The 27,988-nt window shown below is 46.8% G+C and overlaps 1 protein-coding gene across 1 annotated transcript; it reads right to left on the bottom strand.

The window, feature by feature from the left end:
* Positions 1-2,039: 2,039 nt before the first annotated feature.
* On the bottom strand, positions 2,040-27,907 carry skila (SKI-like proto-oncogene a; the record flags this gene model as incomplete). The annotated part of the gene is made up of 7 exons (XM_079172690.1): positions 2,040-2,362; positions 3,865-4,095; positions 4,744-5,111; positions 7,507-7,649; positions 9,228-9,316; positions 10,007-10,111; positions 26,786-27,907. The coding sequence occupies 7 exons, from the start codon at positions 27,905-27,907 to the stop codon at positions 2,114-2,116; spliced, it is 2,307 nt and encodes a 768-aa protein (XP_079028816.1). The 3' UTR covers positions 2,040-2,113.
* Between the last annotated feature and the right edge of the window lie 81 nt (positions 27,908-27,988).

Here is a 27,988-nt window from a genome sequence, read left to right on the forward strand (position 1 = left end):
ACACACACACACACACACACACACACACACACACACACACACCCCACACACACACACCACACACACACACACACACACACACACACACACACACACACACACACACCACACTCTCTCTCTCTCTCTCTCTCTCACACCCACACTCGCTTACAGGGATCTCCTTAGTGGCAATAAAAAGCGCTTCTGCCTGGCAACTGACACAATAAAAGTCCTCTCTTCCTCTCCTGGGCATCTACAAAACACTGCACCCCCCCAGCTGATCTGGCACTGGAGATGGATGGATGGACGGGTATGTGTGAGTGAGTGACGGTCGTTTTGTGGGAGGGTGTTGAGAGATTGGTGGGGGGGGGGGGGGGGGGGATCCTGTACAGTCTCACCCAGAGGCCCACAGACTACGACAGCTGCCCCCATTCTGACTGCACCAAACAAAAAGAGGGCTCCCTCTGTACGTCCCTGGCGTCTGGGCCACCCAGCCCGCTGCACCCTGAGCGCTCCCCTCGATCCTCGCCGCCCCTCTCTTCCTCTTCCTGCCCAGTGCTGTTTGTTCAGCCAGGCAGAATAACGTGAAGCAGGGGCCGGACCCGATGCCCCAAACCCACCCCGGACTAACTGCTGTCACCTGCGACCCACATTCTGAAGAAGACGCTCTGACAAACAGGGTGCTGGATAAAAAACGTCTGCTGACAATGAAGTCAAATGATAAAACAAAAAAGAGAGAAGCCCAGAAAACAAAACAGGGGCCAGACTGGTGCTTTGATCATCTGCTGGGAACGCTGGGGCCCATTGTTCTGCGTGAATGCCTGGACCACACTGACACACTCGAGTGTGTGTGTGTGCGGGCATTTAAGGATGTCGCATGTATTATGGTATGGCAGTACAGCTACCGCACCAGTGAGACGCTGCCTTTCCCTCTTTCTTAGGAAAGCTACACTGGTTCAGCCAGCTCCCCCCGCGTCCAGACACATTCCTGTCCCTGGGGATTCTGGGGGAGGAGAGCGTATTAAGTGCAAAACACTGCTTGTGGGCTTCTTCATGGCAAGCCTGAAAAGAGCACAGTGTTTCCTGTCTAGCCTAAAGTGGGTGAAAACCACAGTGTTATGGAGTATCCCAGCAGAGTGCAACGGCGCCAGTGTACAGCGGTGAAAGGTGTGTGTGTGTGTGTGTGGGGGGGGGGGGGGGACACTGGATCAACCGACAGACTATTTGGTCTACGACAGGAGAGTCCAGGTGCTGCCCAGCAGAGTGAAGAGGGGGAAGTAGCCTGTGTGAGGAGCAGCTGGGGTCCAGGACAGACAATTTGTTAGCTAGCTACCTTGTGAGAGAGAGGGGGGGGGGGGGGGGGTCACACTCAAACCACTCATTTCAAGTTCAGCGTCACTATTGGCATATTTTCATGAGGTTTTTTTAAGACATTCGCAAAATGTCTTCTTTTTTTTTGTACAGTAAAGTTTTAATATTCTTCGACATGTTGTTACACCTTTTTTTCTCTCTGTTTTTATAAGGAGCAGGAAAAGTATGGAACTGTCCATGCAGTTTCCTGCAGTCGCTCGTACTTGAGCGTTTGAGCTGCAAGTACAGAGACGGAGAAGGGGCACCGCAACCAGGCGCCATTATGTGTCCGAGGACACCAGCTGCTGTGCCAGGTAGTAGCATGAAGTGACGTCCGGGACGAGTCTGCGTCTGAGCTTAAGTCTGAAACCTCAAAGTCTTTAGCTCCAGGATCCAGAGAGAGCACGAGGGGGTGGGGGAGAGGCAGGTGACAAGTGGGGTGGGGGGTCGAGTTGGTCTCTACTTGACCGTCAACGTCTAAAGCAGCGGTTTGTTCAGTAAAAACTATAAATTAAATCAAAATACATGCCCCAAAAGATCTTTAAATACTGTTTAAAGAGAGGAGGGAGAAAAAAAAAAAAATAATAATAAAGAAACAACTTTACAAAACCAAAAGTCAGTCCTACACGGAAACAAAAGGGTGGGGGTGAAATGCACAACTTAAAAAACAGCCTGAGGAGATGCAAAGCTCCTTTTCTGCTTTAGGCTGATTTGTTTGTGTCTGTAGAGTTGGCGGGTGATCGGGAGAGGAATGAGGGAGGCGCCCGGGGGGGGGGGGCGGCGGTTACTTTTGGCCAGCCGTTGGGGCCTCTGAGAAGGAGGAGGGCGGGCAGTGGGCGTTAGGGGGTCCGGCTGAAGGGGTAAGAGGAGGAGAGGGGCTGCCTCCCACCATGGCAGAATGGACCATCTGCTGCTTGAGCTGGGCGATTGTGCGCTCGAGCTTTTCCCGCGCCTCACGCTCCCTGCGCAGCTCCTCCTGCAGCTCCTGCCGGTCCGTCTCTGCTCGCTCCAGCCTCTGACGTAACTCCGACAACTATGGAGGGAGGGGGGGGGAAGAGAGGCATGAGGTCAACGGATGCCTACAGCACTTTTAGTCTCACACATTTAACAATAATCTGTCGTTAAGTCCCGCTTAGACATGTTGTTGATGTCGAGGTTGAGTGGGAATGATGGTCGGACAGTACAAAGCTCAAGATTTTCAGGGATTCTTTTTAATCTCTTGCAGTACACAAAACAGACCCAACACACAACATTTACACGACAAACGGATAGTTAGCTAGTAGGCTATCGTAACAGACTGTGCAAAGTGTAGCAGATAGGCTATCTGCTGGTGTTGCACTGTATCTTGTGACTGTCAAGACGCAGACACGTTGTGATTGGAGAGACCTTAACCCTCATTACTTGTTACTCTGTCAGGCATCCGGTCCTTGTTTACTACAGCCTGCTGTCACAGCTGTGCTGCTGTTAGCCAAAGAAAGAGAAGAGAAAAGAGCCCTAATAATAATAATAATAATAATAATAATAATCATCATGTGTGATTTCAACATCAAACAAGAAAAGATTTAGAAGACATTCTTGATTCTTACGTTTCAAGTTTGATTGACTTCTGTGTTTTTACTCAGACTTTGGAAATGTGTGTTGAACTAGTAAATTACTTTAGACAATGTCTAGTTTCAGGCTAATATTTATCTCATAGCCACACAAACACGTGCGTACCCCCTTTCCTAGCTAACTGGCAGACATCCTGTTTTTGATGCCGAGGGAGGCGGAGCAGCTTCAAGGACAGACAGGAGGGGGAGGCTGCAGACCAACATAACAGAACCTATCTGGAGATAAGTCGAGTGGAAACCCAAACAAAGGCTCTGCAGGAGAGTGTGTGTGTGTGTGTGTGTGTGTGTGTGTGTGTGTGTGTGTGTGTGTGTGTGTGTGTGTGTGTGTGTGTGTGTGTGTGTGTGTGTGTACGCTCTTCGACAGCATAGTGACTCATATAGGACAGGAAAGGTATGGTAGAAAAGAATACTACCGTGAGAGGAAATATGTGATTTCATACTCTCAAAATTCTCCTATTCGTATCTGGTGGTCAGAGTCCAAGATATTTTTTACCTTTAATAGACATCCACTGGTCCACACATACTGCTCGTATCTACGAGTGCTGAGAATGAACTTACTGAGGATAACGGACTCATAGAGTGATGTTAAATATCTCACCCTGTTGTCTGAATGTGCTGCGTTACAATGCAAATCTTTTCAGCAGCATCACAAAGGCAGATTATTGCATGTTCATGGTAATAAATTGAAAACAAAGTGAATAAATTAGTTGTAAATGCTTAGAAAATGAAAGGATGGATCAATATGTAGAGCACTGCAGTGATGCTTCCTTTAGTTTGATTGGAGCACTGTGACGTCTGCACATTGGCTCTCCTAACATATGCCATTTTTTTATCTCAGACTGTGTGTGTCGCTGTGATTCACTCTGAATGTTTCCGATGCCAAAATCGGTGCCGTGCGTGCACGCATTGCCTGCTTAGTCCATACCTGTGCAGCGTAGTGGGCCTCTTGCTGGCGCTGGGACCCCGGCTCGCAGGCGCAGGCCTGCTGCCGGAGCTGCTCCAGACGGGTCTCCAGCTCCAGCTGTTCCTGGCGGGCCTGGCTGAGCTGCCGCGCCTGCTCGCTGTGCACCGCCTCCAGCTCGCTGCGCAGCTCCCGCTGCTCGGCGCTCAGCTCCCGTAGCCTCGCCGCCTCGCCCCCGCGCACCGCCTCCAGCTCCTGGAGATACCGGGGAAATAACAATGATCATGTGATATTTCACTGACCCGTTGTAGAGTAAAGTGCTCTAAATGTCAGCCCCTCCGCAGAGAGGTCGGATGTTTGATAGCACAACGGCAGTAGAAGTGGAAAGAGGACAGACTACAAAGTGAAGGTTTTGTGTTGGCCTATATACATTGTTTTCTGTACAATTTGCTTACATTTAATCATACATTTTGTTATCAATATTTTCTTTGGTGAACTTCTCCTTTTACATTATGAATCTCTCAAGAATCCCAGTGGTGGGTTTAAATGCAGGGACTTAATTCAGCCGTAGATGTTAACGTCACCACAATGTAGGTCAACTCTATTTCCATATGTCAAAATAGAAATTAAACTTGAGTGTGTGAATAATATACAATGTGTTATACAACAGTGAAACATTGTAATTTACATAAACAGGGTTGCTGACTTGTTTTGACAAATTGCAGAAGCATCCGATACCAACATTCAGGCTTTAGGCTGATATTGTTTAGGCTACAGGAGAGAGAGGGAGGGGTCAGTGGAAGGTGAGCATCGAGGACACTTTTAATAGGCCAGGACAGTTGTGGTCTCAGCCGGAGGCTCATTTATCTCGAGTCTTTGTTCTTTTTCCGACCGCCAACTCACCATTTCCAGCTGCAGCTGCTTGTGCAGGGTGGAGTTGAGCTTCTCCTGCTGCCTGCTGTACATCTGCATGATCTCCACCACGATTCTGTCCTTGTCGTCCTCCAGCCCCCCCGCCGCAGCGACGCTCATGGCAAAGCCCACGTCCGTAGCCGCTACTTCCGTTACCGGCGACGACAACGACACGGGAGGAGGAGGGGGGGTGTGGGCGGGGGTGTGGGTGTGGGCGGCTTTCTTGCAGCTCTGGCTGCTTGTCTCCATGGAAACTGCCTGGGTTTGGCATTCCCGCTCACTGGTCGAGGCGGCGGCGGCACGTTGGGATTTGGCCTCCTCGGCGCCAGCAGCAGCGACGGGAGGCGACGCATGTAGATCTGTGGAGGGAGGAAGAGGAAGGAGTTTTAAAAACAAAAAAAAACAAAATGAGGAGGTGGTTGAAAAATAGGAAGTGCGAGTCGAGCTCGTGCACACGCTCCCGCCTACACTGAGGTAACACACTCGCACAACCTCATAAAAGCTCACACCACTTTCTCCGCGCGAGCGCAAGCATGGCATGGCAACAGCAGAGGAACCAAACACTCATCCAAAAATTCTGTCTGTGTGTGCGTGCACCCTCAGACACAGAGAAAGAAGAGAGAGAGAGAAATAAAGGGCCCTGCGTGGGAGCTACGCCACTCTGCGGGGGCTCCTCCTCTGTTCAAACTCTCGTTCCCTCACTTTAAAAAGGTGTACATCACGGGATGGGGATCAAACAGGCGGTGTCACACTCTCACACACAAAGACACAGACGTGTACAGAAGCTGCCGTGGGGCATGTGTAGGGCTACTAATGATGGTGTGTTTGAAGGTATAAGCTCAAGAGACAGAAGGAGAAGACAAAATAGTGAAAGAGAGCATGACAAAGATGGGTTGTTTGCCGGAATAATCCATTCATTAAGTGTGTGCGTGTGTGACAGGAAATATGATGCTCTGTACACAGCATGTCTGGCACTGGAGAGGACACTAATTTACCGACTCAAACTAACTTGCGCATGTGCGCACACACACACGATAGTAGAAGCACACACATAACAGGAGTGGGTCATTTGGACGTGGATCAAAAGGAAATAAGCAGGAGAGAGGGGAGGGGGGGGGAGAGAGGCACACAGACAAACTGGGGGAGGAAATCATTCAATAAGAAGAAAAAAAAAAAGAGAATGAAAAAGGGGAGCGAGATGAAGGCGGAGATGAAGAGAGCAAGAGAAGAAAGAGACATGGATGGATGGATGGATGGGAGAGGAAGTGAGAGAGCAGGCAGAGCACGGACTCACAGAGGATGTGGAAAAGGCTGCCAGGAGAAAAAGAGTGGATGAGAGGATGGAGGGAAGAGAGACAGATTGGTTGGAGAAGAAAAAGGGGAGCAGAAATGCCCGAGAGATACGAGAGGGAGAGAGGGAGAGAGAGAGAGAGAGAGAGAGAGAGACTGGCAGTCAGACGTGGCGTAATAATGGTAGACGGAAAACCATTCCCATGATTCACACTCTCTCACTCTAAATATATACACACGTCTTATTAATTCAGGAGTATTAAACACACGTCAACATGCACATAAACACACAGGGTAGAGAAGAGGTCACTGCCATTTCCACCACTCTTGTTCATCAATACTGAGGTGCCCCCAGAGTCTTTATGTGAAGGTCAATGCATGATAATGTGCATGGCTGCAGGCGGGTAATGTGTGCATGAATAAGTGTGTGCATGAATGTGTGTGTGTATGCGTGTGTGTGTTGGATGGTTGTTGACTGTAGGATGTATGTTTACAGTAAGAGCACGTGTCTGCTCTGCATGTCTCTTCTACTTATGCATGTGAATCGCTTGCTGTATGCGTGTCATGTATTTATAGTAGGCATGTGTCAGCCGTGTTTATGCGTCTAGTGTACACAAGAGTAGTTATGAAGTACTATTTAAATTATCAAATATCAACAGCGTTGTCTGTCTCTTGCTGTTGATGGAAATACTTCAACCTGAAATTTTTTTTTTTTAACTTAACGGTCACTTACTGTCTTTGCCCCAGAGCTTTCAACCAGCTTTTATTAAACTGTTCATTAAATGTTAATATACTGTTTATGAATTCTGAATAAGGGACATTAAAGTAACATATTACTCAAGTTTCAAACACAGTTTTGAAGGACGTATATTATAGAATATCAATCATTATCTTTTTCCAGGAGCAAAGAGAAACATGGTTAAAAAGTGGATTTACGGTTTATTAGTACTACTGTCCATTTTTTACCTGCATGAACACAATTATTGGAGAGTGTAGGTCGTCGAGTAAGAAACGGTATTATTCTATCTTAGTTTAATAGATTTGAGTGCAGCGGTTGACAGAATGGATCGTAAAATAAAAACCGAAGCCCGAGAGAAGCAAACTCGTATCCTATCTAACGGGATGACAATTCTCAGTATATCTTGGGAACTTTATGGAAAATGTACATTAAATTTGATCACATTTTACTTCTTGCTCAACAGTATAGTACCACTCTGACCTGCTTATCCAATATCAGACCTCTTAGGTAATCTGGCTCAGGCCTTGTGGTTGTTCAAAGGTTAACTATAAAGTTAGCGAGGTGGCTTTTAGTTTTTATGGTTGTAGTTTTTATTGCATTAGAATTTGACTTGCTTTGGTTGAGCAAAGTGATAAAGTGGTTTGTAATTTGGCATCACTGCAGCACGTTTACGGTTGCCAATGCGAGTGGACTCTGTGTGCATTAGTGTGTGCTGCGTTACTGACCCATGGGTGGCTCGTCGTGGCCCAGCACTCTGTGGCTGTAGTGGTGTTTGAGCAGCGCTCCGAACATCTCGGGGCTCATCTCCGCCTCCCTTTGCAGAGACACGTTGGGAGCCACCATCTTATCGTATGTGTACAGGTAGTAGCTGGCAGAGAGACAGAGATAAAGAAAGAAGACACATAAAGAACTGAACTGACTACATGTGTACATAAACATTTAAAAATTAACTGATAAGAATACTGAACATACAACAGCATTAAAATGTAATTTTCCAATGACATAAAGGTGACGTATGCTGCTGATTATGTACATATTGGCTCAAGCATCCGTTTTCTCTTTGTTTTCATCATTCTAGTCATAATGGTAGCAGTGTCACCTTTCACATACTACCGTCTTTGCCGTAAACGTCGTAAAATGTTACGAGTTATGGACTTTGCAATGCTCATATACATAAAGCAATAACACCTGCAATAACTCGTGTGGCCCTTTTAAACTCTCCAGCAATAAAACACAGCTGAATCAGAGTAACAAAACAAAAGTCATTTGGTAGCGGCTCAGCCTCCAGTAACTGCAGCATCTGAAGAGCTGGAAACACAGTGTGGAATACGGACACTTCTTATCGTGCGTTTACAGGATCTCGGCCTAAACGGACCTTTCGGCTTATCACCAATGTCCAGGTAGTGGGTACAACTGAGAGAGAGATACTGCCCGGAGAAGCACTGAAGCCACTGAGCCAACACTATCTGTCTATTCCTGGCTGCATTGTGGGAAGGGAGGGAGGGAGTAGAGGGAGGAATAGAAAGAGACAGAGTGATAGAGAAGCAGATGGAGGAGAGAAGAGAAGCTCTAAACCCCTCCCCCACCAGCAGTCCCCTCCAGACAGAGCTGGAGCTGTGAACTAGGCTGAGCATGACAGCTCAGTGGGGCTCTGCCTGGAAAAAAAAAACTACAGCACTACCAACCCAGCCTTGCTTCCTTCCCTCTGGATGGAGACTGCTCGCCTGAATGGGAATCTGAAACTCGTTCACATGAAAGATGTGATTGAATAATGTAAGCCTGGCTTGTATTTGACAAGTGTACCGCTAATGGATGCTGCTAGAACCCAAATACCACATTAAGTGCTGTGGATGTCGAGCACGATGCCTGGCTGTAGCAGAGCATTATTAGTAACGCTGCAATGCAAGAGACACGCTCCAAACTGGTCTACGCAAGTCCCGGCTGGTTTGAGAGTGTAGCGGTCATGTGATGCTGGTAGATGACCAGAACTCTAATCCTGCCAATGTGTCTGGCCTGATGTCTGTGAGCCTCCACACAGTCAGTGTGTCAAGGCGGTCCCATGTAGTTGTGGCTGTGTGGCTGTTTCATTTACTCAAGTCGAACTTAAACTTTACTTGGTAATTATTTTACTAAAGTAGGGAGGGAAAAAAAACTCCTTCAGTATCAGAGGCAGCAGCCTAGTAAAACAATGTAAACAACTTTAATGCAAGAAATCATGCGTCTTTATAAATGAAGTAGACGTGCACTAAGCAACAACAACGTCATGTAAAAATTCAAATAATTGGTTTCAAATGTGAGAATTTACTGCTCTTCTCTCATTTTATATCTTTGTAAACTATATCTTTGAGTTGTGGATCATTAATCGAAAAAGTAACCTTTAGATGCTTGATAATGAACATAACCGTTAGATTGGGATTGTTTAATCAAAGTCAAGGAGGTGTAGTACCTGGGATGGACCAGGGTGGGGTGTCCTGGCTCCTCCTTGATGTCCGCGAAAAGACGATTGAACACCAGAGTAGGTGAAGATGTTTTGTCCTAAAAATAACAAAACACACAGATAAATATCAAACAACACAGCAACACCGTCTCTTGAGCCATTGTGTTGCAGTTACAAAAGGCACGACATGGCATCTTCCGTCTACATTTATTGATCTTAGCATAACATTTTGCAGCTAAAATTATTACAACGGAAGAGTTACACACACACACGCACGCACGCACACACACACACACACACGGGGAGAAGCGGCAGGAGGTGGAGGGAATGTGCAGTACTGCACGTGGCACTATATCTAATAAAGCTAATATATGCATACATGTGGAGGAGGGATCATCCGTCAGGCATCAGCTGGGAGAAAGAGTGTGTGTGTGTGTGTGTTTGCGTGTGTGTACATGTTGGAGAAAAGAGATAATCATAATAAAGAGCTTCTTCCTCGGTGTGTGCATGTGAAGTTGGTGTGTGCTGCGATGGGGGGAGGTGATGAAGCAAAGCCCTTCAGCCGCTGTACGAGTATATTGTGTATTTCCTGACAGGTCAGAGAGAAGAAACGTGCCGCTATGAATGGGTGAGCAGGGGGTGTGTCTGTCAGTCGGGGGGCGGGTGACCCTGACAGGCCGACCTGTGTGTAGACGAGAGACGAGGGGGGGGTAAAGAGAGGAGGGGGTGTCGGAGGCGGTAGGAGGTGATGGAGGGGTGGTTGTATAGGAAGGGAGCCGACGACTGACCTTTCTTGCAGGGTCGGCATCATTCAACTTGCTGCTGGGGGAGCAGAGATCTGCTGAGGGTTTCCTCACCTGGCTCTCCTCCTCCTCCTCCTCCTCCACTGCCTTCTGAAACACAGAGAGAGACGGCGGTTAAAACAAAACACACACACACCGAGATTAAAGAGTGCAGCATAGATTCTGTTGGTTAGAACATGATGAAAAACTAAAATCATGCACAGACTATGCAAAGGAGCCGAGGAACGCGAGGAGAAATAATCACAACCTCGGTCACAGAGGGGAAATGGAGACAAATGAGCTCCAAAAGATAGAAAATGGAGACGAATGGCATTAAAAGTGAACAGCACGCGTGATCTACGGCCCGAGCCGGTCGTGATACAGTGTTGGAGAAAACAAAGGCAGCAGGGGAAAAAAAAGAGTAGAGGCTGAATGAGCCCACTGAGGAAGACCTATGAATAAAACAAGATGATAGTCAACATGTCTACAACATGGCCCGTCACTCTGTGCCTCTGTGTGTGTGATTCATCGGTACAACATGCAACACGGCTGGAATCAGCCCCCCTCTCAACGTGAAGACATATTTGTGTGTTGAATGTTTATGATTCATTGAGCCGCCTGAGCCATGTGGGTTCAGTAAATACTGCTGGCACTGTCTCTCGTTGTATATTTGTGTGTGTGTGTGTGTGTGTGTGTGTGTGTGTGTGTGTGTGTGTGTGTGTGTGTGTGTGTGTGTGTGTGTGTGTGTGTGTGTGTGTGTGTGTGTGTGTGTGTGTGTGTGTGTGTGTGTGTGTGTGTGTGTGTGTGTGTGTGTGTGTGTGTGTGTGTTTTGAGCAAATCCAGGACGCGCTCAGCGAGAGGCCGCATGCTGATGGAGTTGATGCTTATCAGCGGCAGACGGGCCTGACACTACACACATAGGCTGCCTGCAGTTCACACACACACACAGACACACTTTCAACCAAACTGACAGGTAGCACAGGCGCCAGAGGAAGAACACTTTGCAGCATCGAAATATGCACCGCTCGGTAGCCCACAGCAACAGACGGAGAGATGGAGAAGGGAGGTGTAGAAGGGAGCGAACGTAGGAGGAGGAGAAGAAACAGGAAGGAGAGAATTCAATGGGGAGAAAAGTGTAAAAGCAGAGTGAAGAAGGAAGGAAGGAGAGAAAGAGGTTGTAGAAAGCATCAATAATTGACTTACTAGCCTCTTAAAGCCATCTCTGAACGTTTATCCACAGAATGCGCACACACACACAAAAACAATGTTAAACAGCCTCAGATCAAAACGTCCAAATTACAGTGACATCCAGGAATGAGCCACCTACCATTCATACAGTTGCTACTAGTCTAGCAGCAGGTTTAGAACTATTGTATTACATGTATCATAATAATTGTGCTGTCTGGATCTACACCTGTTTAAGTTAACCTTTCCGTTAAAGACAACAAGGAAAAAAACTAAAACTAGTCATCATTTGTGTGTGAATTCATGCGTACTGTGTGTAGGGTACAGTCCCTTATTTACAAGGGCATGGATGAATGAGCATGGGCATGCAAAACCAATAGACATGGCGACATATGCATAGCCAGGTGTGTCTCTGTGAATGTGTGTATATATATATATATATATATATATATATATATATATATAGATATAGGAGGGGGGCTTGTCCGTTTACAAGCACTCGTGGTTGGTGTTTTTTCCTTTTTTTTTCTCCACAAGGCAGCACTGCAGCACTGAAGAGGAGGGAGGGAGGGAGTAAAGGGAAGGCAAAGAGAGATGTGGGATGATGGGACGTAAAGGAAGGCAAAGAGAGATGTGGGACAGGGCAGAAATAGAGGGAAAGAGGGAGGAGAGTTGACAGAAACAACAATCAAACCCACTGCAGTGGTGTGGAGACGAGCTGGGTCGTCGCTGGCTTGATTTCCTCCAATGTTAAAGGTTGTCTGAATGTGTGTGTGTGTTAATGGCATTCGTTACTACACCCACCCCCCCTGCACAGGTGTGTATGTGTCCATGAGACCAACACAGACACAGGGAGCGAGAGTGGAACGCACACACTGACATTAGCACCAGGTCATCCAGAGGTCTTTCATCTGCTTGACCCTCTGCTGATGAGAAGACTGACAGCTCAATAAAAAAGGTAGGCCTGTGTTCATGCGCCTGTGCAAAAACAACAAAAGAGTGTAAGTGCTTGCGAGTGTGTATCCACATATATACACATTTATGTATAGGTTTGCATGTTCCACTAATGGCTGCCTGTCTCTCCCTGTATTTCCTGCTCACCTGACCGTTGACAGCTTAACGCCCACAAAAACACTCATTATCCCTGCTGCTCTATTCCTTAATGAATGTGTGGCTCCAAACGTTTGCACATTTCAACACAGCTGTTCCCCCCCGCCCACCTCTCTTGTCCATTCCCCAGTTTTGTTAACACATACACACATCGCTGCTACTCTGTAATTTACAATAATGAAACAACTCTCTTATCTGCTTCTGCGACACACACCCCCCCCCCCCCCCCCCCCCCACACACACACACACACACACACACACACCTCCTAACCACCTATGTCTCCAGCCCTTTGTCAAGCTGAAGCTCGCCTTATGACAATGTGGATTAGCATTCCACACACTCACTGAACTCTGCCCCGTTGCTCCTAATCACCAGCAGTCTGCCTGTCGCTGTGTATGTGTGTGTACACACACACACACACGCACACAACTGTAACAAGATGAAGCATACTGCTCTAGACACACGGCCATGTGAACTTTTACAATGACCCATTTCCAGAGCCCTGGTTTAGTCCCCGTACCATTAGCACACGTGACATTTCTACAGCAGACGCATTGATGGAGCAGAGTGGTTTTTGTGTGCAGCCTGAGTGCCGTTAAATCCAACAATAACAAGCACCACTCTCCTCCACAGACAGCCATGACGGTACATTACCATACACACAGTCTGGCAAACGCAGGCGGAGAGTAAACGCACTTCAGTGGCGGCCGTGAATTTCTAACGTGAGCTCCATCTGTGCTTCCCAATGCAAAGCACCACTTCATTTACATCAGGAGTACCTGTAGCCGCTGTCATTTTCTAGCTTTATTTTTTTTACTTCAAAAGGGGGCATTTGAAATAGAGGTTGACATTCAGTGTAATTTTAAGTCTTTTTAAAAAAAAATTTTTTACTAGAAATAAAAATCTGCTCAGAGCGTTTTTTTAATAATTGGCTGTGCTGGTGGAAGCACCAGCATATTATTCATGAAGAGTTGATTTCTGATTGGGGTGAAGGCTTTCAACTTCACATACAAGTTGACGGATAACCAGTTTCTTTGTAGCAGAAGAGGATATAAGAGAGTCTTTTTCAGCTCTTGCCAGTCTCTGCTCGTCTCCACAAACAACAAGAGGAACCTGGTTTTGTTTCTGCTCTTGGTTTGATTCACATGTTTTATATCTAAAAGGAACATAAAGACACACAGAGCGACACATAATGTACAATCAAGTCTGAGGTCAAGCTCTCCTCACTGTCCAGATAGCGGCCATCTTTGTGCATATCAAGATACATCCAGAGCTGAACTGATAAGTTAATTAATTGATTAGTTGTATTTGAGTCACTTTGCAAGCAAAAATGCTAAATATTTCTCGTTCCAGCTTCTTGAAATGTCACTACTTCTATATCATTGTAAACTGAATATTTTGGGCCTAAGACATTATCTTAGGTTCAGGAAAATTGTGATCATTATTTTATGATATCTTACAGACAAAAGGAAAAACAATCCGCAGATTAACTGATGCTACAATCTCCATGATCAGTGTGCTACTTTTTTAAAGCTGGTAGCATGTGCTATATATGCTACTGAAATGTAACACTGTAAAAAAAAAAAAAAACAGGATATAACACGCAAACAACCGGTCTTAACAAGCCTAATGGCAACTCTTATCTAGAGCAGCATAAAAAGTGCGCACGCCTCGGTCCGACCTTTCATCTCAGAGCAGCAGGCCTCCATTTCAATCCCTTTTAGTGCCTTGAAACATAAACACCGTTGGGCCCAACTGTCCGCACATCTGTTGAAACGCGGGCATTAGCGGGGTCGTGTATAAAAACTGAAACAAACCCCAGGCGAGCACCAGACAGGGACAGAAGCAGAGGGGTTTACACAAAAAAAAAAAAAAAAAACTTAACTGTGCCACCCATCCTCCATCCTCCCTCCTCTTCCTCCTCCCTCCTTCCCCCCTGAGCCATTCATGAGTCTGGCATTCAGAAGGCGGGGAGGGGGAGAAGGTGAGGGATAGCGGCAGGCTACAGAGGAGGACATGCTCATTCTCCTTTTTCCTCTCTCAGGAGGAAGTAAACAGCCTTTATTTGGGTTGCCTTTTCATTCGGCCTCAGACAGCGAGGGAGGAAAGGAGGAACACACACACACACACACACACACACACACACAGAGACAGACAGTCACGCCTCGTCTGTTTCTAGACCACATCCTGTTCTGCTGCAGTCGTCGACTGTGTCAAAGATCAAGCTACCGATATGTGTACTTCCTGGTCAAAGCCACTCAACAACAACAAGATATTGCCGCATCTCGCCTGAATGGGTGTTGCAGGATTTTTCATTTTCTCATCCAACTTCCATTTATCCTCAAAGATTCCCCAAACATTGATCTACACAGCGTGTAGGCTTTTGCTTGTAGCAGGGATCTGATGTATAAAATAAAAAGGTGCATCAGTCTTTGGAGTCTATTTATTTCTATGCGTTTTACTGCCCCCCCCGGAAGTCTTAATCCAATAAGCCATTTATCCACGGACTGGGAGCCACACTTTGTTTCAGCAGCCAAATCAATAAGAGCCCACAAGGGAACCAGGCAGCCAAGTGGGGCATTTAAAAGAATACACTTTATATTTTCTAGTCTGCATAACGAGTTATCTTCTACGAACGCCTCAGTTATAACAGTAGAGAAGGCAGTTTAAAGTGTTTGACCCCTCACTTAGTGCTCAGAGGAAGACAAACACTGTATCTCTCACTGCGCTGAGAGGGTAACGTTATTTTCCTTTCACTTTAGTTTTTGGAGAAAGAGATAAAGCGGTGTTTAAAAACAGCACAGAGCACAGATGAGGACAGGTCTGGCAGGTGGACGGTGAGACAAACAGGTGGCAGAGGAAAACAGGAACGAAAGAAAAAGAACAGGCAGACAGCCAAGACAGATGAGGAGACAAACAGACCAGACACCATGTGACTGTCTGTCTGACGGTCTGTTTGTGCCTTCCCCCAGACACACACACACACACACACACACACACACACACACACACACACACACACACACACACACACACACACACACACACACACACACACACACCTGTTCCTCCCTCTTTCCAAACACAAAGAGAAAGAACAGAGCCAGACAAGCACGCTGATAAGCATCAGCCAGACTAGTCATGCCAGAGTCTCTCACACACACACACACACACACACACACACACACACACACACACACACAAACACACACAAACACACACAAACACAGATAGATAAGGACAGGTTCGTTCTGGACTTGCGTTGGCTTCGGGCCTCGGGCACATTTTTGCACCACATGGGCACTCTGTCTAGACAGTCCTCACGTCAAACACACAGCCCTTCCCCTCCCCGCCAGCATGTTGAGCTCCTTCCCCCACAGCTACAGCTACAGTCAGCCATTTTACGATCCACACTGCACAGCCTGAACGCACCACAGCCAATGGGGACCCAGTGGACCCAGTTAATGGGAGTCTATGGGGAAAGGATAAAGTTATGACAGTGATTGGGAGGAATCTTCCCCCCCCTAATAAATGCAACATCTACTGTCCACCTACTGCTTTACCACACACAGGAGTTACATTTGGAAACAAGCAGCAGTATATGTCTACGGTCTTTCTTTTTAAGCTCTCTCGATCAATTTTTCTATTCATCTCTCTCCCTCCCTCTCTCTCTCCCACCTTCTGTCTCCCTCCTCCGTTTCTCATGTTTCACAATCAAGTCCCAAGCGGCGGCCTCCAGTCTATATTCACAGCAGTACATGTGAAGGGTTGTAATAACGTTACCTCATGAATGGACAAATTGTCTGACTGGAATACACCAGGCAGGCCAAGGTAACCCCCACGTCAAACACACAGACAGCATCTATGACCCAATATCTATTCAAGTAGTGAAAGAAAGAAATATCATTATTTTAATAAATATGAAAATGGGGGCCATTGATCATACTACCATAGAAGACAACAAAGGCATCAGATAAATTATGAAATGATGAATTGTTGGAAATCTTTGCTTAACAAATGATTATTCAATGAAGAAAACTAATTTTCTGATCAAGGAATAGAGTAACCGTTCAAATCATTTCACATCTGTCCACAGCTGTCCCAGCCAAGTTATTTTTACGCAGCTGTCTAACCTAATTCTAAAATGCTAATATCGCGACATGATTGAGTAATATTATGCATCTCGATGTCGTTATTATCATAGAGGGGTTTAGTGGTGATCAATTAGCTGGACGACAGAAACTAATCTGTAGAAAAGTCTGATCATTAATCATTTAAGTCATTTATCAAGGAGAAATACCTCATCGTGATCATCATTGGTTTATTTATTAGGTTGTTTTTCTTTACGGTCGGACCAAATAAGCAAGTTTAACACATCACTTTGAACTCTGGTTAACCTCAGAAGGAAAATGTGTGATGCACTATGATTAAATGATCAATAACGACAGATACAATCGTTTGTAGCCCGAGTAAAAATGATGCAACATTACTTAATGCATATTGCAACCGTTGACAGTCTAGATACTGCATCAGAGGAGAGAAGTCCAATGAAATTATGTCACTCTCCAAATCATCAACCTCAAGTTCTGTGATTAATAGTGATGAACAGACGAAGCATCGGATCATTTCAGGTTGAGAGAGCTTCCTGTTTACCCTTCCAGCTATGGCCTTTTTCATTCAGAGCAATATTCTGAGGGCACGGTGGTTCGGACTCTTAAAATACATCTACCCCACACTTCCTCAATGTATGTCATTAGGTTTGACATAAAGCATTACAGGCCTGCATCAGAATGTGGCCACTGATGTTCATCTACATGCTTATGGATCAGGAAATGAGTTTGAGTCGGTGAAGGGCATTTAAAAATCATCCGTGTGCACGAGAGCATACTAGCTGCATGTGCATTTGCAGCTTACCGTCTCCAGCAGCGGCTCAGTGTACGCGCGCACGTGTGTGTGCTTCAATTTCCTTACCCAGTGCCCCCCCCACACACACACACACAGCGTTTACTACCAGAGCTGTCGGGGCTCACCTATGTGACTCAACCAGGCCAGGAGACACACACACACACACACACACACACACACACACACACACACACACACACACACACACACACACACACACACACACACACACACACACACACACACACACACACACACACACACACACATATATATATAACACATACATACACTCACAGATGCAAGTAAACAGACCCATCTAACAACTGCTCCATCAAACAGTCGAGTAGGAGGATGACGTAGTTTACTGCAAGCACAACTGTCATGCAACAAATACGCACACAGACACAAGCAAGACACTCTTCATCCTCCCAGGAGGACATCGACTGAGAACGAGGCCAGTGAGCTCTTGTCTTGTCTGTAGATGAGTGAACGTATCATTTGAGCTTCATCTGTGTGTGTGTGTGTGTGTGTGTGTGTGTGTGTGCGTGTGTGCGCGCTCTTTACCATCTCTAAAAATGAAAGAGAAAGTCCCTCGAGAAGCTTGCTGCCATGGGACGCTTTTTGGAGGTAGGTTACTGGTTCAAATTCGCAATTAGGGAGAGAAACACACAAACACTTCCACCAAAAAAAAGAGAAATCTGCTGCCTGGTTTTCTGTATAAAAAGGCAACTCAGATTACTATTCGGGTGGATGAAACAACTCGGAGTGCTTGGAGACAGTGGAGAGTGAGAGAGCTGCAGAGAGGACGAGCGTTGCTAAGCAGACTGAAAGCCGGGAGAGACTGTCAGCAAGCCAGCAATGCACCGCTATTACTACAGAGAGAAACACAAAATGGAGACACTGTCCAATCCTCTCTCTTTGCAATACATTACACAACATTGACTTAAATGCCTGAAAATACCTGCAGACACCTACTTCTTACAGCCATATATCACCAAGTAACAATAAACTCCTCATAATGTGGCTTAAATTACCATTTTAAGTGTCTACTAGTGTGCTAGTCTTAAAGGAATCAGACATTATAATGAGCTACTGTCTCTTGGTGAAAGGTAGAAATAAAAACTCTTGTGCTATATCTCTATAAACAACTCACAGGCAATAGGGTTAAATAAGCAAGTGTTTACATATTTAAATGCAAGAGCTGGAGATGGCCCTGACTAAAACCCTACTTTACTGGCCCCTAGTATGCCGCCATGTATTGATTGGTGGTTTGTTTACTTCTTCCTCGGCACAGGAGGCTGCTCTGCTGTAATGTGGAATACTGCAGTAAATGTCAATGCTTGGTTGGGTCATCGGTGTGGAGAAAGAGGGAGGGGAGGTTTTAAGAAATAGAAAGCGAGCGTAAGGTGGCTGACCCTTGATATAGTAGTAACAGCCAGACAAAGAGAGAGCGCCACCTGGACAAACAACACCCCGCAGGGTCAAAATATATGTTGGAAAGAGAGACAGTTAAATCCAAACAGGCCCTGGGTCCTCTGACTGTTCTGCAAGGAGCTCCGGTCTCATCCATATTACATGCAGGAGCTTGTTTGAAGCCTCTGCATGGGCAGCTTGGCTTTGCTGTCCGGGCCCCTCGGGCTCGCCTGTCTCTCCCACACTAACACACACATACAGCTACCGCAATGCTAATCCATCAGCTACCATGACTCTCTCTCTCTCTCTCTCTCTCTCTCTCTCTCTCTCTGTCAAAAGCTCAGGTTGTCAAATAAAGTCTCTAAAGGCCTTTATCTCTACTTTCAGGGTGGCTTGTAGACTACAAAATGCACCACAAAAATCTTAACTATTAAAAGAAGAACTTAAAAACATCAACCCAGAATTCATTTCCATCTTGCCTGTACTGATATCGATGCACCAAAACATACGACAGGTGAACCTACAGTCCACACACAATCTTGATCGTCAGACTTCCTCCTTGAAAAACAGCTTGACAGCAGCCCAAGAGAAGCGTGGTTGGGTTTTGGTAAATGTCATTACGGTTGAGTCAGAGCTCTAAGTGAACACACCTGGGCGTAGATCAAACAGACCGTGCGAGAGACCGGGACGGCAATAAATCTTTGTCCTGGCTCCACCGTGACGCTGATGAGTGGAGAACAGACCGCACAGCACTGATGGAGCGTTGTGACTCACTCTGGCGTGGTGGCGGGAGGAAGTTGCTGATGGTGGTTTTGTGTGTGTGTGTGTGTGTGTGTGTGTCTCGCTGTGTTTCTAGCTGTTTGACCCTTTGATTTCCTTTAATCATGCACAGCATCCTGTGTTACTTTATATGTGTTTGTGTGTGTGTGTGTGTGTGTGTGTGAGAGAACTCTAATAAAAAGTTTATAACTTTCATTCTTACAGAATCAAAAATGAGGCCGCCTCCTTGTCTGCCAACTCAGTTGATAAAAAAAAAAAAGGCATCCATGCCAAAAATGTACCATCATTTGTCTGGAGGGTAGATTTTGTTGCATCAACATGAGTCAGTCTTTTGGTGAACTATTGTGCATATGGACTCATCGTGGATCAGGATGTGTCTCAGCCGGTACATTTCGTTGGCGATGACGAAGAAAATGTCTGGCATTGCAAAGTGCACTAGTCATCGGAACTAGTTAAAATGTAGCAAGACTGTAAACCGCAAGGCCATGCCTCACTCTTCAAAGGATAAAGTCAAGGGCTGTAAGGCTCCATGCGGACCGAGTCGCCCCAGCAGCAACGGCTGTTTTAATACGAGCAACTGCGAAGCCAGAAAAGGAGCGAGAATCAATGCCACATGCTCGGCAAAGAGTCGCGCACACACAAGCACACACCACTCTGTTGCTTGGGGACAATTAAGAAGCACTAGTAACTACCTTGCATGCAAGGGCACTCACCAGTCTCAACACATGCAATCCTTAATTAGGCTTCCATAGCTGAAGTATACTCAAATAAAGATATACAATGTACGTTTTATGAAAGGTAATTAATTGCATCTGGCGGTGAACGACCTCGAGGATTGTCTGCTACTTAGTTTACGCTGTAAAAAAGGTGCAGTGGGGCTGTTGAGGATCCAGAGGGAAACAGTCCACTATTTACTGGATCTGCATGAGCTGGTATAGACCCCTGAGGAGTATGAGGCAAAGAAGACAGTGTGTTAAGAAATATCAGGGAGACAGATGATTCCCATGAGCGGCAATCGCTGCAGGTGGGAATAGTGGTGAGATAAACACATCAGGATTTGTCAGGGTAGCGGCAGAAAGAGATTGAAGACCGGGCAAACCACAAAATATCACTTGTTTAACCTCGACTAATGCAGTCAGTTTCCCAGGTGCTAACTTTACAGCCTTGCCCTGAGCAGCATCAGTCAGGCCCCCGGTGAGATAAGGATTTACAGGGTATAGAGGCTGCAAGCAGTGGAAGGAAAAGAAACAGTTGGAGGGCGTTTGATGTTAGTGGAGCAAAGGGTAGGCTGCCAAATAAAAAGGACTACAGGCCAAGTAATCACCGATCCAAGCTGGGCAGGTTCGCATCTCACAGTGGTTCGCTGTGCTATCTGCTTTCATCTGGAGCGTAGGCTGAAGGTCAAAACTAGCATGGGCCACAGCAGCACTTAACTTGGCTGCCATTGTTGCAATTAAGCCTGTGGGGGTCGTCGGACAAAAAAACAACAACGCAGATACCTGTACCAGCAACACAAGCAGAATCACTTCCATATGGAAATGACGAGCCATTACCAAACACGCGAATGAATTACTGGCAAAGTGGAGAGATGGGGATTACTTTAAAATCGTACAGGCCGACTAGTTTCCCCTGATTTCTCTGTGTTCGCAACTTTATGCATTATTGATCAGCGTAGTGGTTGGGCTTAATGTGTTGTGGATGTGCCGGGTGGCAGCCCGGCGGGACGTGTGACACGCCTTTGATATCCAGTGATTATCTCCCAAGTCTGGGAGACTTGAGGCGGTGGAGGAAAATGCCTATATGGTGCTCCTATGGTAAGCTCCGCCTCTGGGTCTCTCCATTTACATCTTCATTAATCACCATTCCCACAGGGAAGGCGGTACAGAAAAAGCCTTTCAAATGCAAACACCATCTCTCTGCTTGCACACATCACGCACAGGCTGGCAGTCTCCCACAAGCCTTTTACAGTACACTTCCCCCAACACACACACACACACACACACACACACACACACACACACACACACACACACACACACACACACACACACACACACACACACACACACACACACACACACACACAGTCTGACTGTCTCCAGACCAAACAGTGGACTATTAATCTTCTCATCAACACATCGATTAATTAATACCAAGACTCCTCATTATTCCGGTCTCATGCAAAACAACCCAGGCAAGCTAGCCAGACATGTTACGATCCAAGCCCCTTCCTCTTCCTAAAAATCTTGTTTGAACTCGTCGCCCATTATAGTCCCTTCTCTTTCACTTGTTCTCACTCTCGTTTTCTTTAGAGGCAACAAACTGGTCCGACACCCTGGGGGGGAGGGGGGGTATAGTGAACATGCAAACAGGCTGTCAGTCGAGGACTCTTTTAAAGCCCAGAGGACATTTGGGTGGGAGGGTCTTAGCTTGTTTAGTCTATGAGGCTGTTGGCAGGCGTGGCAGAGGCTCCACTGTATCTGGCCTGTCCTATCGCTGCTGCCTGTTGCCATACAGCAGCGCATAATCTTCTTTTTTTCTTCTGGTGGTGAGGTGGGAAATGAGACCAAGCCGAGCAACGGTCAAACATAACAAGCAGCAGCTGGGGTGGGAAATTACTAGCATCCAACCGATGGTAAATGTGGCGATGTAGTGCAGGGGGATAGGCTGTGAACTGGTGCAGAATTAATCCAGGTGGTGAACAGGGGTATGTGAGCATTTTCCAAACTTGATTTGATTCTTCTCCATTTAAGAAAAAAAAGCCTGATAAGTAATGACTTTGGCGTTCCTCCAGTGAGCTACAATGCTGTTATGGAGCTGTGATACTGGCACTGACCTGATGATGACATACCAGAGGCCCCTCGGCTCAGCCCCTCCTACCTTGTGGGGCCCCATTTAGCCCTTTACAACAGGCAGCAAACACTGGCCAAGGCACGGCCTGTTGTGTACAGGGAACAAGGACAGCCTCCCACACCAAACTACATACAGGCATGATAGACTGTACGCTACTCTGGGCCGGCGTTCAAAGAAGCTGCTGTGTATTCAGTATAAGTGGATAGTTGTTCTTTGTAAAAAATGCACAAACAGACATAGAAATATGTGTATGGGTGTCTTGTAGAGGAGGGGGGGGGGGGTCAAAGGAGAGTGTTAGCTGAGGGGAATGCGAGCTAGCTAGCACGTCATTGGCCAACCAAGAGGGCTGCTCCAAGCTAGGTTTGTGGTTCAGCTCAGGTCTGGGAGAGTTTAGTTTTCAACTTGGGGAAAGAAGATCTGGGGCCGAGGCGCCCTGTGACGACCTAATGGCTGTAGACACAGCTTGTTTCATGGAAGACGACCAAAGTGCAGAGCAGTTTGTGACTGACACAACAGCCAGACCCACCCCTCCTCGGCCTTGCCCTCTCATCTTCTTTAGTTTCATACTCTTAACTTCTCTTCTCCGCCCTTACCTCACTCACTCAAGTGTCTTAAGGTGTGTTTTCTGACCACAGATGCCCTTTATGTGTCTACGTGACGCTACTTCTGTCTGGCAGCGTGTCTGAGTTGCAAAAATTGAGGCAGGCGGAATCAGAAGCAGAGGTGAGGTTAACTCGGGGAAACTGATGCACACGTCTGAACACAGATAGGAAACTTGTGCAACACCAGCTGCGTAACAGAGTCTTCTCATTTCACTCTTCTTCCGTTTTGTCTTGCCTCACTCTTGGTCCGTCGTCTCCTCTATTCAGTGTCCGAATGACCCGACAACTCACCACATCCATCATGGTCGGAGACTTGATCAATAGCCACTGGCTTTCCTCTCATCCGCGTCGCAGACGCACACAAGTGGTCTTATTGCTTACGTAACGATTGAATTATCGGGTCATTTGGCTGCTTATATTGTTACTGTTCGCTGATTGGGGCCCAGGGGGTATTGAAGGCCACAAGTCAAGATGGGTGAGGACGGAAGAAGGCAGATTGACATCATGGTAGTGGGAGAGGTGGAGGAAGGAGAATGCGATAGCAAAGGCAGCACAGTGTGCGACTGGCGTGCCCCGCCAAAATCCAATTAGATACAGCCCAGGAGAATGAGTGACAAGCAGACAGAGAGACGGCGCAGACAGCCCAGGAGACAGCCACAGAGTGCAGCTGCACTGGTCTGCGGTAATGAAGTCACTGGTTTGCAAATAGCAAATAGAGGAAGCCAGAAAGATGCAGCTGTCTGCCGTCTGTGCCGCAGCCGTGTCAGCGAGACAGACAGAGGAAGGCTGTTCTCTCCGTCTGACACTTCTGACTCGACTCTGGGCCAGCACACCGCCACAAACGAGGCAGAAGCAAGCAAGCAACACACAGCTATGTTCACTGTGTTCCTCTGGGGTTATGCTCACTCGGGTGGGGGAGATATGTCTAAAATACCACATCAGCATTTGTTCCCATTTCAAAACAGCATGTTCTTTCTACTTTAGAAATATAAATAGGCTTTCACTTTGTGATAGTCACCTATAATTCAAATGATAAGGAAATAAAAGATTGTATTTTTATGTATTTAAAACATATCTTGTCATTAGTAGTTTTAACGATGTATTATAAGCTGCTAGAGGTCGTGTTATGTTGTATTGAAAACATCTCCTTTAAACAACTGGATTTATTCAAGTTTCTCACCAACACTACATTTTAGGAGATTACACGTGAACACATCATGATAACGTTATAATTTACCCTGGATCTATTCGTTTTTTTATTTTTTGCCGAACCGTGAGGGGGGATCCGTACCGATCAACAGTGGTCCGTTACACGACTTATATCTATGTATTTATTAGTTATATAATTTTTTTACAAAGTGAAGAAGTCAATGTTTCAGTCAAGCCTGATGTTAGAATTTCTGTTACTTTCTGTCGTGCGAGGAAAAAAATAAATCCACCCAATAAAAAAGATGACACATGATCTTGTGTCAGTGGGACGTGCACGTGTCTATTACATCCCTGAAGGCAGAATGAACTCATTGTCTGTCAGATACTAATTTAACTCTGGAGATAAGGCTCACCTTGTTGCTGTCTGTTGGTGGCGTCTGTCTAGCAAACTCTATTTACACAGCATGAATCAGTAGACATGGTGCAGTGCCTCGAGGCACAAAGCGCCGTTTATAGAGAGCAAGTCCTGGACTTTTTAACTGCACCTTCTCAAACCAAACACTCCGAACAGGATATGGGACCAGTAGCCATTGGAGAAGGTGGGGGTTGGGGTGTGTGGGGGGGAGGACTTCCAGAGGGCTCCCTTGTTTGTGTCTCTTCTCTTTTAGGAGGTCCCAGAGCTCTCCAGTAAAACTGTGAACCTCTTGTAAATATGAACATAGACACTGTGTGTAAATAAGGGCCATTGGGAAAAGGATCTGCAGTCGGGGTTAGACCAACACACAGAGGCGAGCCATCTTTCCAAAAAGGCATGTGTGACTATACGCTGCCTGGCTGGACTTCCACGAACATCCATTGGGATGTGGAAAGTATGAGTCACGCAGCCACAGCAGCGGAGGCGGCTGGACACAGAGAGTCTGGAGGATGTTCAGGGTGAGAGACATGTCCGTCTGCCTCACTTCCTGTTCAGTAAAACACACACTTTCATTACACAAATACACACACATAAACAGAGAGTCCTGACTGAGTGAAGCAGGACAGTGCCTGGTCACCTCGTTCTCTGGCCAATGACCCTTCACACACCCGTACATCCGCTTAGGCGCGGCGGTGGGTGAGTGACATCCTCTTTTAATGCCAAAATGTCCTGTAAACTCACCGGAAAATCTCTTTCCAGGAATTTGGCCTTTTGAGACTTTGTGTTTCTCCGCATAAATGTAGCTGAAGTCTCGCTTTTAAATTTGACACTCTGATCGAGCCAAAACCCTCACAAAAAACAGAAGATAAAAATCGAGTCACTACCGTCCATCAATAGCTGTAAGAGGGGGAAAAGAAAAGAAACAACGAAAAGGAAAAAGAAAAATTGCGAAATCAACCGAGAGAGAAGACAACACCTGAAACTGTGGTGAGACTCCAGAGAGACGAGCAACGTGCGAGACGCCGAGAGACAAAAATGGGTCATACTAGCCTCCAGTAGTTAACAGCTCATTACACAGTTGCCAATGTCTCACACATAAACTAAACACACACCAACATTGTATTCATCATCCAACTAGAGCATCTGTTTTTGTACATGCGTGTTGTGTCTGTGGTCGGTGTACATCGTTGTTTGTGCGTTTCCTCTGTGGTATTAAAACACTTCTTGCTTTTGAGAAAGAATGTCTACATCTTCCCAGATGCATACCATAAACCAAGGCGGAGGAAGAGGAGGACGACAATTGGGAAGAGGCGAGACAGGAATGCGGTTAGGACGCTAGACGAGACCGCAGACGGTATTTCCGGCACGTTCAGACGCCAAGTTAACCAGACAGAGAAAGTAGCATATTCCTATCTCATGTGTTCTAGAAATGTGCATATTTATACCTGCACACACACACACACACACACACACACACACACACACACACACACACACGAACACTATAAATACACACTGCAATCTCTCTACGCCACACTCACTTAACCTGGTGCATTCTGTACTACTATCACAAATAAATCTTGCCAGTAAGGGTTGTAGTAGAGCCCCTTTCTGTTCAAAATGTGTGTTTGCTGGTTAAAGCCGGTATTTCAAGTAAAATCCATCTGAACTGGTGGATTTGGATGTGAATAAACCATGCCAAATGGTCGAAAACACAACCCCACCTTAACCCACGAAACAATAGAAAAAGGGCAGTCCACTGTGGTCAGAGGGAGGTCACGAGACATAAACTAGTCAATGGCAAAGAAACAATCTGGAGCTTTTCCCCCCACTGAATGCTGACTTTTCAATAGGCCTGCTGCCCTTGTGGCTTAAATACCGCATTGACATGATATATTTGTACACAGCAAGAATAAAAAGGAATTGGCAAAATCATCAATCATCCGCCAGAATTATTTGGAAGACTCCTACAGCATGTAGATAAAAAGGTCCAACTATCAACTGTCGACATACAGTTTGGGGATTAAAGAGGCTCTTTGTTGTTCTCCTATATTGGCCTTTTGTTCTGTGACATTCCCAGTAACCTCCAGATGACCTGAGGGGACAAATGATGCACTTCCCCTTCAGTTGTGGCCAGCTGGCCTAACCTCGTCTGATCAGACCTGGCCAAGCAGATGGCACCACCTGTCCCCGGCCTCTTTAACACATACTAGGTCAACGCAGGTTTAAGAAAACAGCAGCTGTAAGGTATTCTAGTCAAATATTGGACACCATTTTTTAATTGGCTTCCTTATGAGAAACGATGATGAATGACACTTTGATGCATGCAAACAAACAAAGACACGGGTATCGTTCAGGAGGGCACTTACTTTGTCTAGCGACCTCTTAAGCTGGTAGTGGAACTTCTCTTTGACCTCGTCCAGGAGCTGCTTGAGCTTTGGCTCTTCGGGCATGCCTTCGTACTTCCTGGCGAGCTGCAGGTAGCAGGGCCACTTGGCTGAGTCAAAGCCCCAGTGGCAGGTCCTCTTATCGGGTGACTTGTGTGAATGCATGACAAACTTCTGTGGCGAAAAGAGCAACTGGCACTCGACGCACTGGATGCAGGGCGCCTCAGGCTGGCTGTAGAACTGGGGCACAAAGAGACCCTGGCACTTCCCCAAACACAGGTGCTCCACCTGGAAACTGGCTTCACTCTCCTTCAGCAGGCCCTGGGTCAGCAGCTTACCACTGGGGTCCGCGGGCAAGGCCGCCCCCGGACGCAGCAGAGCGTTGCACAACCGCTGTGCATCCGTCAGTGTAATGAGGCCACAGGAAGGTGCGTTGAACGGCAGAATGCCCAGCACCTTGAGGATATGCAGCTGCTCGGAGTCGCAGCGCGAGCAGTAGACGTAGAGCTCGTCGCACACCGTGTTGATCTGCTGCAGCGAGAAGTCGCGGAGCACAGAGTTGAGCACCTGGGGCAGGCAAAGCCGCTTCTCTCCCCCAACGACGAAGCAGGAGATGGACTCTCCCTCCAGCAGCGAGTGGGTGAGTTCAGTGGAGCTGTCACAGGGAACCAGCAGAGGGCCCCCTCCCAGGACAGGAGGAGAGGACAGGGGGGGCATGCCGGCCGGGGAGTGCTCGTGACCGGTGCGGGCTGAAAAGGCAGCCGGGCCCCCGAGTGAGCTCTGGCTGCTCAGGGTGAACTGGGCCAGTGTGTGTTTGAGCCCGGGGCTCAGGTCCAGGGCTTTAGCAGAACCCACCATGTGCAATTCAGCCCGGCCCTCCACGTCCATGTCAGGGTCGTGGCACAGATCCTCGATCTGCTCCCTCTTCACCTTTGGAGTTTTGGGGAGGGAATCCAAGCTGCGACGCTTCAGGTTGATCTCCGCCATCACTCGCTTCTTGATGGGCGCGTCTTCCAGTCGCTCTCTGTACAGCCGCTTCATGTTGCCCTTGAATGAGGTCAAGTCTTTGAAAGGGGTTTTCAAACTGGTCTGGGTGCTGGCCATGTCTAAACACTGGGTTATTGTCGTTTCTGTCCGCTGACTGAGTTCTTGTATTCCTCTAAGTCTTTTTTTCTCTTCCAAGTC

The sequence above is a fragment of the Pholis gunnellus genome (assembly GCF_910591455.1).
Source record: "Pholis gunnellus genome assembly, chromosome: 14".
Classification (NCBI taxonomy): Eukaryota; Metazoa; Chordata; class Actinopteri; order Perciformes; family Pholidae; genus Pholis; species Pholis gunnellus.